General features: G+C 46.6%; 1 protein-coding gene across 3 annotated transcripts in view; it reads right to left on the reverse strand.

The window, feature by feature from the left end:
* The window catches only part of Sema2a (Semaphorin 2a), a 254,585-nt gene that overhangs the window by 127,211 nt on the left and 114,843 nt on the right, over positions 1 to 12,531 (reverse strand). Inside the window, exon 1 of one of the 3 annotated variants that reach the window (XM_071781047.1) lies at positions 11,040 to 12,354. The exons of the other annotated variants lie outside the window; for them this stretch is intronic. Within the exon in view, the coding sequence (XP_071637148.1) occupies positions 11,040 to 11,220 (181 nt within the window). The 5' untranslated portion in view covers positions 11,221 to 12,354. Of the gene's footprint in view, positions 1 to 11,039; positions 12,355 to 12,531 lie in introns of those variants that run through there. 3 annotated transcript variants of the gene reach the window in all.

Below are 12,531 nucleotides of genomic sequence, written 5' to 3' on the forward strand. Positions count from 1 at the left end.
CTTCGTATGCACGCCTTTTGTGATCTCCGCCGTGTGATTTCGCTAATAACGCAGTTTCGGTGTCGCGATTCCACAGAAATGCGCCAACCGCGTAACTCACATATGATTTTCATGTCGAGATTACCGCGCGAGCGAACGCGACGTTTAACGAGATGCCGCGAGACGCATTTGCAACGCAAAATTTCGATAATTCGAGTTTCACGCGAGAGTTCGCTTTTCTGAAAATATACTCTACTATGTTACGAACTTATCCAACAACGAGCACGTCATAAATAATTATTACCGTCAGCGTGCGGCTTATCATAATTTTGCCATCTATATTCCTCTTCGTGGTAATCAACACGTGTCCCCGCGCCGCTGTTTCCGACACGACAGGACGGCATGTATCGTCTTAGTACTTGAGCTCGTTTCACGCTCGCCGGAACAACCACCCGCGAATTTATAAGGGCGACCGATCGAAATAACCGCTTTAGCGCCATCGTTGACAGCGACAGCGTCGGCTGCACAGGGTCGAAATCATTCCCACGAGCATCCTTCGTCCCGGCGCGGTGGGATAATCAAGCGCGCGTAGGAGAAGGCCAGGCCGCGCACTCCCACCGATGAAACGAGAATCATGTTGGTTGCGACCGCGAAAGCTCCGCTGTCCGCGCACGGGAGAAGGTAAACGGATGAAAGCTAAAAAGGATTCGTCCACGCATGTATAATTTCCGAGCAGAGCACCAGAGCATCTCACAAGGAACGTCTTTGATAGGCTTTCGAGAGATCGAGGGTGCGACCCGCGTCGCCGGTATTATATTTGGATTGTCTTAATGTTTTGTTACGCGTGTAACTAAATACAAAGCTGTATAAACTTAATACCCCATCGCGACTAAATAATACGTAGTAAACAAAAATACGCCATGCATAAATAATTTATCTTAGAGAGAGAATTCATAGTTTCAATAATAAAAGAATCTATATCCCGGAGTCTAGTTTTAAATATCTGGACTCGCAAAGTCACAATACCGAATGTTCGTAACTATTTCCCTAAAATTATATTGGCATGTCGCAGTGTGTCGCGGTACCTTCCATAATTACCCCGAAGTGGTCTCCACTAGATATCCCGGAGCGATCGATCGCGCTTCAAAGTTCCGAAGAAGAGAATTGGGAAGGCGAAATGCAGCTGCAGCTGCAAACCCAGCGCAACATTAAGGACATACCGCAGCGAGAGCGAACCTGGCAGTATTACTCGACTAATCACTTTGTAACATGGTCGAGCTAGACTCCTTCGGGGTTGAGCAAGACGAACAAGAAGAACGGGGCGTGGTAGCGGTGGTGTTTCTTGGGAGTGGGTCGAGAGAGTGTTGGAAAGAGGTGAGACAGGCCAACAAACCGTGCCAAGTGCCAACTTCTCTTGTTAGAGAACAATTAAGAAATGCAGTGTTGCAAGTACAGGTCGGAAAGATAAGAAGAAGCTTGGTGTTTTCACGCGTGCCAACACGTATACGTTACCCAACGAACTTGCAATAAACCTGGTCTCTTTTTACATGTTTCGTGGACAAATTAAAATCTTTGTGCCACTTCCGGAAAATTGGAAGTGAAAAGTGGAAATGAGAAAAACATATGAGCACGCTAGTGGAAGAGAAGTTGGCTGTCGGTTATAATGTCTGAGATGATATTATATCGTATAAACCAGGCGGACACGTTGCAATTTTCGTATCATGCAATTTATTTTCATTATACTTGCTAATTTTCGCCAATTTTAAACTCGCCCGTACGTGCGGATTTATATACTTTAATTATCACCCAGCCTATAGACGTCTCTGCTATATTTCAACTATCCGCAAATGATCAGAATTTTAATTAGAATAATTTATTAATAACAATTTGTCCGTATATTGCGAAACAATTAATTTGCATCCAAATGGATCACCCCCAATTCGGCTGTGTTGTGTTTTAATTAAGCGCGCAAAATATTCTCGATTCTATATTTGCCATGTCAATAATTGCGATCGTATCGTTTCCACCGTTCTACTATTAATAATTATACGTTTCTTTCTTTCATGACAATTACGTACCAAACAGACATTAATTTGGTAACAACATTGCGAGATTACCTACCTGTTTTATTTAAATCGTACGAGAATGCCCATATAACCAAGCAATTTACAATTATTTGTGCAATATTTCCCGTATAATCTAAGATAATTTTACGAGAGGATCATTGCGATAAATAAGGGCAAAATGTTGTGCCTAAACACACTTGATTTGTGGAAAAGATTTTCATCCATATTTGTACGAACCCTAGAACAATCATACATGATTTTTACAGCGAGGTTACGGAGAGGATGTATGCAAGGTCCCGCGCGACAATGTGGTTCCGGTATTGTACACATCGGTATCGGATTTGATGGTGCCATGCGGTCGTGTTACGCACGCCGGTGCAGGTCGTTAGGAGGAGGGGCGATCCCCGGTCTTTTCGTCCGGCCATTACGAAGCATTAACTGGCCCCGTCGACTATCACCCCCATAGCAACGGTTATAATACTTTTTTCTTCGCTTCAGCGATAGCGCGCGGTTTCCAAGCGAAGCCAGTTTCCAATTCCCCTTTGTTGCTACGAGCTTCATCACCCTCGCCCTCGCGAACGCACATTCCCAAAAACTTCCTCGCCTTCGATCAACACGTTGGTCACGAAGCGCAAGAGCTGAAAAAGTTTTCGCGCGCTACCGTTAGGGAATCCTAATCATTATCATTCGTCGCTGAACGAGTTGTCACGAAACTTTTTGGGGCGGAATGTCGGTTTCTGTAATTTCCCAGGCATCATCAGTCTGGAAATTACAATCTCGCGTAATGCACGGCCACTGTTGACAAAGACAGAACGCGCGGCCAACGCAAACATTTGGCACGGGTTGGAGGTCGTAATACGTACCTACCTACAGCCGGACGCGGCTGTAAAGTAATTAGCTCCACTGGTCGGACATTTCGTGCCTTGAAGGCCAGACTGTGCCCTCGACGATTTTATGCCGTCTGGTCGTCTCAAAGTAATAATAAACTTTAAAGTAATTAAGATATATCGGGCTCCAATTATACGGCTAGCTCCAAGAGAAGGGCGCGATATCCTCCCCCCCCTCGCACTTTTCGCAGGATATACTTTACGGCTGGCGGCGCCGACTTTTCAACGACTTCGATCAAAGTCACTGCGATTAATTTCGCGTTGAATAAATTAGCGAGCTCGGGCTGTTAAGTAATCCAAAGTTGCGCAACGTCAATATTCACTAAATAATATAAATGATATTATTAAGTTCCGCAAAGGCAGAAAAGGCAAAGTTTCGACCATTTGTATTTTAAAATACCTCGTGAAAAAGACGTAATAATAAAAAGACGAATATATCTTATCGAATATGTGCCCTGTGCGTGTGTATCACGACAAACGTAAACTTGTATAGCTAAAAAAGCCTCTAATTTACGTGCCGTCGTTCAATTATACCTTTCTTTACTGCCTTCGTTCGTATTCTTGAATAACAATCGCAGCTTTGATGTCCTTTCGACCGGATGTTCGGTCTGCAGGACCGCGTACGCAAACGGTGCACGAAATGCATGCATACGAGATAAGTTCGCACGCGATTATTCACGGTGGTTTGTGCGTACGTCGCCGACGGACGCACGGGCGAACTATCGCCCACAAAAGTCCGAAGTACTCTGCAAGTGTACCTGACCTGACCCTCGAGATCGCGGTAATTGCGTGCGAATTTCGCGACGACGGCGCGTCGGCTGCTTTTTATTGCCGGTCGTTAGTGTAATTAAATCCTCGCTGCTCACGAACGAGAGCCGAGTTGAATGTGATCGTGAATTTATACGCAAAAGGGAAAGACGGCGGCTAGACGAATCGAAACGATCTTTACACATCTGTTTTACTTCCTGACTGGTGCGTCCTTCTCAAAAGAAACACCTAAAAACTTATTTTATTAACGTAAATGCATCCTTGGAAAAGTTAAAAAGTGATTAATAAACCGTTAAATAAATTTGATTGCTTAATATGTATGGAGGAATATTGCAAAGTTTTAAAATAAACAAAATAAAATCACTTTCTGCGTTCGCAGAATTGCAGGATATATCTCGCAGATTAAAGAGAAGTAACTTGAAGGGAAGAAAAGTAGCCTGATCGTGTCGATCAGAGAACAGCGACAAGAGGCAAGTGGCGGCGTGGCCAAGGTAGTTCTTGTATCGCGGATGTGTTGATATCGGTGGTAACAATTTATTCGGTCGGTGGAGAACACGAAGGGAGAGCGCGGCTGCTCTCGGCGTGGGGTCTCGTCATCTTTTTTTTCTTTTCAATATCGCCGTTCGAGATAAAGCGAGATTCAATTTCCTGTTTCTGTCTCTCTTTTTCCTCGTCTCTCTCTCTCTCTCTCTCTCTCTCTCTCTCTCTCTCTCTTTCTTTTTCTCGCGCTACGATCTGCGAACGGTTGAGACCGTGTGGTCTAAAATTCCTGTGACGAACAGATATCGTCCCCGACTACTCGAGAGAGGGTAGAGTTGAGATAACTTCGAATACGTGGAAAGGTTCCGAGGGTTCATGGAGTACTACGCGACTTATATCGAGGGATTTGGTACGTGCGTGCGTTCCGAGGGTAGAAGAGGGGTCGGACGATTAGGTGACTAACCCTCTGTTTGCACGGTGAAGTATTCCGATAACAGTGGGTCCCCCTATCAACGATATCTCTGCGCCTCGTTTATTGATACAGGACAATTAGCCCGTCTGCCATCGAAGCGCAACAGAGATCTTATTGAAGCCCACTTGAGATTATTGAAACGCAGTGGGAATGTGATAACTTTGCCTCCCATTTAAATTTGCAATTGTCATAGAGTATAACAGCTTCATACTGCAAACAGCTTCGTAATCGATTCATGTTATTCCACTCTATTTTGCTATCAATTTCACAGCACGCTTCAACGTCCGTTTATTTACTTTCATTTCTTTTTATCCGCGGATAAAACACGTGAAACGCAAAACATTATGCTTTTTTTGGAGCAAATAACTATTAAAATAAATGGATAGAAATGTCTAAAGCAAATGTGATTTTTCACAGATAATAAAGATAATTAAAAAAATATGTAAAATTTCGTCATTTTGGTGTCACTGTCTTTCTCTTTTTAAATTTAATTTCTCGAAAGTGATAGAATATTGAAAAAAGTGACATTTCAACAGACAGAATCGCTGGACATATTTTTAAAACAGAAATTTTAATATTAAAAAAAAATTATTTAAAAAGTTTATTTAAAAAAGCCGATAAGATGGACGCGACCTGTTCCTTTTAAATTGCATTTTTAATATCGAAATTTCTGTTTTAGAAATATGTCTAGGGATACATAAATAACTAGAGAACGATATGCCAGTCCATTAGTCACGACAGTAAAAGAAATGATAATTAACAATCACTATCTCTACTGCCGTCGTAAGATCGCGCATTTACTTCCGAGAGTTTCCGCTTCTTACATTTGCGTCTGCTACTTCCTAAAGTACCTGTCGTTAAAAGCCTCCGGGACCGAGCTGCATTAACAAAAAAAACCGCGGTAGCGTACATGCATTTGACTGCGCGTGCGAAAGTTCCGATTGGATGAGAACGTAACGGCACGTACATACACTTTCAACATACACGGAATGTCTCGGCCGAGGTAGTAATTGCCTCGATGTAGAATCTCGTTAAGCAACGTGAAAGAACTTAAGGCGCCGTTAAGATCCACACCGCTCGAGGCCTCGTACTACTCGAAGTGCAAGAATGTAATATCCACGTGTGGTTTACAGCGCGACGGCCAACGACTTACCTAACTGTAAAACTAAGACGCCAGATTCCGCGTCGACGAGATTTCGAGCCATCTCAGAGAGGGCGAAATAATGCGCCCACGCTTCGGCAAATAATATTAATTTTGCTAGAAACGACAAGGATACTCCGTGTGCGGGGACCCCATGACGGCAAACTTACGACAGTTATTACCGGCGCTGATCATACTCCTCGTCGAGCGTAATTACCAGTATGGCATCGTAATCCCTCCCGAATCACATAAATGATGATGGAAGTATTCTCATTTCTGGTTTAACAACCGCCTCGTGAAGGTCTTAAGCATTATGGGAACATTAGAAACATGCGAAAAACATTTCTGGTTTTTTTATTATTTGATCGATATATACTGATCAAAGTATCCTTAAGCAGAAAAGAAATAGCGTAATAGTACATTTTTAGCGCGATTGTGTAATCCGTTTCTCTTTCTCCGTTACGCATAATCATTGCGAAAATTTCTAGCGTCCAAACGGACTAACATCGTCGAAACATCCGAGACACCGCGCGGCGCGTTATACCCTCATTATCCCTTTTATCCGTGAAAAGATATTCACGGCGACGAATCGTCTTGTCTCACGAGCGCAGGTATTATACTTTCGCGCGTTTACACCGCCAAGTACAAAGTGTTTTCTACGGCTATAAAAGAGCGTAAAAGAAAATGAATAAGGGAGAGAGCGGAAGAAGGAAAGATCTCCCGTACTCTTGTCCCTTCTCGCTATCTCGTTCAGAGAGTACACGTAATCCTGTCGTTGTAATATCCAACCAACATCCCTCGACACGTTCGCGTCTTCGTCGTGCTCCGCGTACTCTTTGTCTCGCGTTTCGTGAGTGCCGTGTAGGACGCCGCTCTAGCCGAGGAGTTTGCGTCGCGAGCAGATTTCGCTCTGAATAAAGAAAAAAAAATGAAAGCTAATGCTACTAAAACTGCTCCTTTCGGGCGAGAAACGTGTAAGCTGTCAAACATACGTGGGTCCGGCCGCGGACGCAAAAAAAAAAAGGAAAGAAAAGAGAGAACGTCTGTTTAATTTAATTCGCACTTGCAAAACTCTTTGTATGTGGACGGGAATTAAAGTTCGTATACGAGCTCCTCGAATCCGATTAGACCGGCGATTAAAGCAAAGCTCACGCGACGGGCTTAGGTTAAACGGCCGAAAACTCATCGTTCTTCGTTTTCTACCCGCTGTAATACTCTCGGCAAGCCGCTACGCGTTCGAGAAACGCTACGCGATTACGTGAAAGCGACGAAGAAGAAGTTACGAACTATTCCTCGCGCTCGCGAATCGATCGTAGGCGGCTACCTTAGTCGTTTGGGCACAGATTTGCACTAACACTTCGCTCATGACTCGAGCTTCGGGATTTCGCAACAAAGTTCTCACTTTTGTGTGCACGCCCACAACGACCGCCGCGAACTTGGATCGTGTCTTCGCGCTACGCGCGTCGTCCTCGACCTCCACACTACTATCGCGCCCCGCCCGCCTACTACTATCCACCACTTCTCACCCCCGTCGCCACGTCTCGCGTGCTTTTTTTACCTCCGAGAGAGAACTTCCAGAGCATCGACTGGCGGAGAAGAAAAGGAAAATAAAAAAGCTGGAAGCGCAGCTAAGAACGGCACGAATAATGCATAGTAGGAATTAATCGAATCTCCCGGCGCTTTTTTGCCACAACGTCGCGTCGTCCGGCGTCGCGTCGCGTCGCGCCCGCGACGCCTCTTGCTCGTCCGGATCGGCAGAAATTACTACTTCTCCACGCGCGCCGGCAAATCAAAAGGAAAACTTGGAGAATAATTTCCAAGAGTCCGGCAAGGATTATGCTCCGCTCTTTCACTCGGTGTAACTCGAAGCAAGACGCGCGCGGGCCCTTTTCAAAGGGAATAATTCGACCGCGGTGTACCCGCGCACCGCGCATACGAAAGCTCCCAGCTGATTTCGATGGTCTAACTTCGCTGGCTTTCCAAAGGCAATGTCTCGGCATTCATGCTGACCCTCGACCGCAGGAATGCGCGGCACCGAATACCGCGTGCCGGATCAGTCTTAGCTGTGGTCGCTCATTACGCAGCTTCAGCAGAAGCGATAGCGAGATGAGAAAGGGAGAGACAGACAGACAGACAGACAGACAGAGCCGGAGGAAGGCGGAATCGGACGTCCGGTAGCGACGCAGTTGACTCGTAAAGCTTTTAATCTCGAAAATCTTTAGGACCTTCGAGCGACTAAAGGAAAACTTTCGCAATCCGTCCGGCACTCACGACCGGCCGAACGACCGCGGTCTCCCTTCGCTTTTCCCTCGTCTCTTTGCCCAGCTACTTCCGCAAACATCACTCGCAAATCTCTGTGTAGTGCAAAGAGAGCATTGCCACTCGAATTTCTCGGATTTACCAACGAATTAAGGATCTGTATGGTCTACTCTGCCGAAAATATCGGTTGCGAATGGAAAAAAGGACAAATCGAGAAAATAAATTAAAGTATCTTTGCGCTAAAGACATGCGTCTTGCATTTAATCCGTCGGATTTAGAAGACGGTTTAAATAGCGATCGATAATCGAGATTAAAAATAAACTCGTTTGTCCTAAGTGAAGATTATCGGTATCCTCGCAGAGGCATAGTTTAATACAACGGGACATAGTCGCACGGAGTTTCGCGCAACTTCGTTACGTGTGCACATGTACAACGGGTTACACGTCAAATATGCGTGCAAATTGGATCAGCAGATCGGTTTGAGAAGCCCGTCGAAATTAATATCCGTTCCGTTAGTTACCAGAGATCCGATACGAAGGGCTTAGAATGCATGATCGTTTCGTGGTGTAGACGCCTGCCCGCAAGTACAGATTAGATCAATGCGATGTGTTGTGCTTGAATACAGTGTACACTAGGTACATGTATCGGAGCCTTAGTGCAGTATATTCACGACGTTATCAATCAACACGCTATCCGATGACGGATCTTGTGAACGGAGTTTTAGTGTGCGTGCCTTAACTTCTAACGGTCATCGATATTTCAAGAACTGTTTGAGAAATCCGAGTATCTTATCGCGAGTATAGCATGGAAGACGATCAAATAACGACTACGGATCAAGAATGAAAGTTTGTAGGGCCCACATAATATCTAATCCACGTGGCTATTCCGCACGCATGTATCTCACACCGGAATTTACGTCATAAACATCTCAAAACGTTGCCACGTAAAATAAGATTAGACACATTTGTTTCACAGAAGCTCGCAACAATTGTTGGTTTTTCTCCAGCATTCGCGGAACGCGCGGCGACAAAATTAGCCGATGATAACTCCGAAACAAGTGTCGCAGAGCGCTACCAGTTGCGGTTACGCCGCGCTTTGCGAACACCCAAAACGTCGTGCCAAATATTCGCGCAAACGCGAAACTGCGGGCATTCCGCGTATGTACATCCCACCGAAAGAGCGACGCACTACAAGGACAATAACCGCGCCATTGTAATGAAAATTCCGCCATTGGCGGCGATAGGAAAACAGACCGGCGGAGTCTGGCCGCAAATCCTCCAAAAAGTTCCCCCCCAGAAAATGCTACGCTCGTAGAGAACACTCTGGAACGCGCAGGTTACTCGCGTATGCGTGTATCTACACGTGTGTGCCCGCATATATACGCGTGTGCTGCATATGTGTGACGCGCTCATAAGCAGCGTGTCTCCCCAGCATGCGGTCTCTTGCTTATACGTAACACACACGAGAGCCGGCACGCACCGGCGATGCTCTCCACACTCGGCTTCCACCACGGCCCAAGCCGGAGCCGGCAAGCCATCCAGCCAGCCAGCCAGCCAGCCAACCAAGCAGGCAACCGTCCGACCAACCGACCATTCCACATTCCATTCGACGGTTCTCTCTCCCCCGACACCATAATGAAGTCAGCCCGGCGTTCTAAGCCCCGGTAATATCGCGTGGCAGGACACTCCCCGAGAGATAATATTGGTGATGTATGCTAACGGTCATTTCGTTGCTCGGGGTACGTACATTTTTGCGTTTCACTCGTACCGTCCGTTCTCTTAAACGATTTAACGCGAAGCGAGAAAAGAAACGGGATAAAGAGAGGGTCAGCATCCCCCAAGAAAAACGCCGGGGAATTTAATCCCTGGTGTATATCGCAGAGGAAAGTGTTTTTTTCACACGTACGACAAGCGAGCCGTAAACCCATCGGCGGTTTTGTCAATTCCTACCCGACGAGGGTCGCATCTTGAATCGATCGAGACAACGCGGAATAATTAAAATTTACATTTTGCGAACTATTTGAGGAAATTAACGTCATTAGTGAAACTCGTAATTCCGAAAAAAAGACGAATAAAGCTCCCTGTGATTAATTTCTGTGAAGTCCGTCTACCTGCATCAAATACGCTGATTGTATTTCATTAAACGTAGGTGTGAACGATTGAGTTTGCTCGTTCGCACAATTTGTACTGCAAATGGCTGGTCGGCGCGATGAAACGATCCCGGAAGTCACAATATTTAATTTGGAGGATTGCAAATTAATCACGATCAATATCCTGATATAAAAGTTGCACAGCAATTGCTCATCGGTTGTCGCAAATAAAACGCGTTACACAATCGCTGTTATAAATAAAAAAATAGACGGCAAAAAGCGCAAATAGAATGCACTCCGTTGTTAGATAAAATCTATAAAAAAAATATGTACTTGCACTAGTAATTATTGTCTACTTTACGTTCGAAATATCGTGGCAACGTCAAACTACTTTAACACTGTGCGTATCTGTTCCTGATATCAGTATTGCAACCGTGACAAACATTGCGTAATTTATTCCAGCGCGGATTACAACTATCGTGTCGTTCGGAATTTCCTGCGTATAATTCCTGCCAAACGTGCACGAAGCTCGGTGTAAAAGCCGATTCTGTCATCGCTGCGAACGACAACATTCGAAGCGGTCGATGAGAAAACGAAAAAAAAAATCACGATACCACGTGGCACCGCTATCGCCTCGCTCTTCCGTTTCCGCTTCCGCCCGAGCCTGGCCTACCGTAAACCAAAATGAGCTGGGCTTGGCTCACCATTCGGGTATCGTTCATGCGAATATTGCCGCGCGAATATTCGTGCTCACTGACTGTATAGGTATCTACCAATAATCATACGACGATCTTACAGTCACTGAGGACTCGAAAACGATCGTCGATCAAATTAATCGCACTTTTTATGGATACGACCACCAATCGCGAGTAAACGGGAGCACTTAGGGATATCTGACCTTTGTGATGCCTGAGATGAGAACGCCCGCAGCACGGTTGCTCAAAGTACGCGTGTCCGGGATGGGCGCCGGCGGGCCTGCTGGCCGTGCTGGGACCCAGAAGTTGTCCCAGGACAGCTGCTAGAACAGCTGCCCTAACCATCGTTGTCATGGCGTCCGGTAGTAGCCTCTGCCTCTGCATCGTCACACAGGAAAATAAAAACACCTTTTTCACTATCCCTCGCGCTCTTTCTTTCTCTCTTTCTCACTCTTTGTCCCAATCTCTGGTCGGAGAAACGATCCACGCGGTCTGTTCTATCTCCGCCAATTTCGGAGCATTTCGCGCACGACAGCTGTCACTCCGATCCCGGGCCTTAATAAAGCTTACAAAGGACCGCGTGGGCCGCGACGCTCTGGCCTTGAGTAGAAAGGAGGTAGAGTCGCTCCGGCCGCAGCGTGGTTGTTGCCCTTTGCCGCTGGCTACGACAATGACGGCCGTTCACCGGCGTGTAAAGCGTCTCTTTCTTCTCTCTCTCTCTCCTTCCTCGATTCACTCGCCGTCCTTGTCCAGTTCCTGCGGCAGGTACACTCCAAGATAGAAACTCGACCGCGTGTTGCTCCGTTCAGTTCGCTCTCTCTCCTTCTTTCTCTCTCTCTCAGCTCCTCGCTCCTTCCTCGTTTTTCGCACTGCTTTAGAGGACAAAGGAATTCTCTTTCCCTCGCCTTTTTACTCCCCGTGTATAATCCGGTGCCCTTAAGTCGCAGGTAAGTCCTTAAAACGATGAACGATTCTCGATGATGATGATGCAAACGCAGATTGTACAAGATTCCTCACATTTCCTGAATACCCCGGTCAATATTGTCTAACGGAGTTGGCCATTTAAACCTTTCTTTATCTTCCGTTAGTGGCATCCGAGACGCGCGTTCGTCGCTCGTTGTAATTATTGTTTTTACGACGCTTCTTGTGGTGGAGGAGCACAACACCGCGGATGTTCGGAGCGTCGTGTATGCGAGTTACCAACTGAGAAAATCTTGGTTAACTAAATATAAAGAACGAGACGCGTGCGATGGTCACATCTGTTGCTCGGAGTCGACGGAGCCGCGTTCTCGGCGTCCACGGGTATGCCGTTCCCTATCGCGCGTACATCCTCGCGGTGTCGGTGAGTAGACGCGACGCGCTGGCGACACACGTCCGAGCATCCGTCACAACATGATCGAGCCGTTGGTTGATCGCGCTAGATCGCTGAAGGCAAAAAGAACGCGCGTGTCGAACGGACGGTGGGTTTACTGGAGGCGGCGAGACGAACGACGATTGCGTAGACCTCCCTCGTCGGAGGCCGCGGCACGACTGTTACCCTCTGACGCGCGTTGCCGCGTTCAGTCGCGCTCGGCGCCGCTCGGCCGACGTCGGCTCCACTCGGCCGGAGCTGCTCCAAAGTCGTGCCGCACGACTCCTATGTATGATCCATCCACCCAGCGCAGCGGCCGCCACGCCGGCCGCTCTCTCTCTCTT

The sequence above is a fragment of the Temnothorax longispinosus genome, chromosome 6 (genome assembly GCF_030848805.1).
Source record: "Temnothorax longispinosus isolate EJ_2023e chromosome 6, Tlon_JGU_v1, whole genome shotgun sequence".
Classification (NCBI taxonomy): domain Eukaryota; kingdom Metazoa; phylum Arthropoda; class Insecta; order Hymenoptera; family Formicidae; genus Temnothorax; species Temnothorax longispinosus.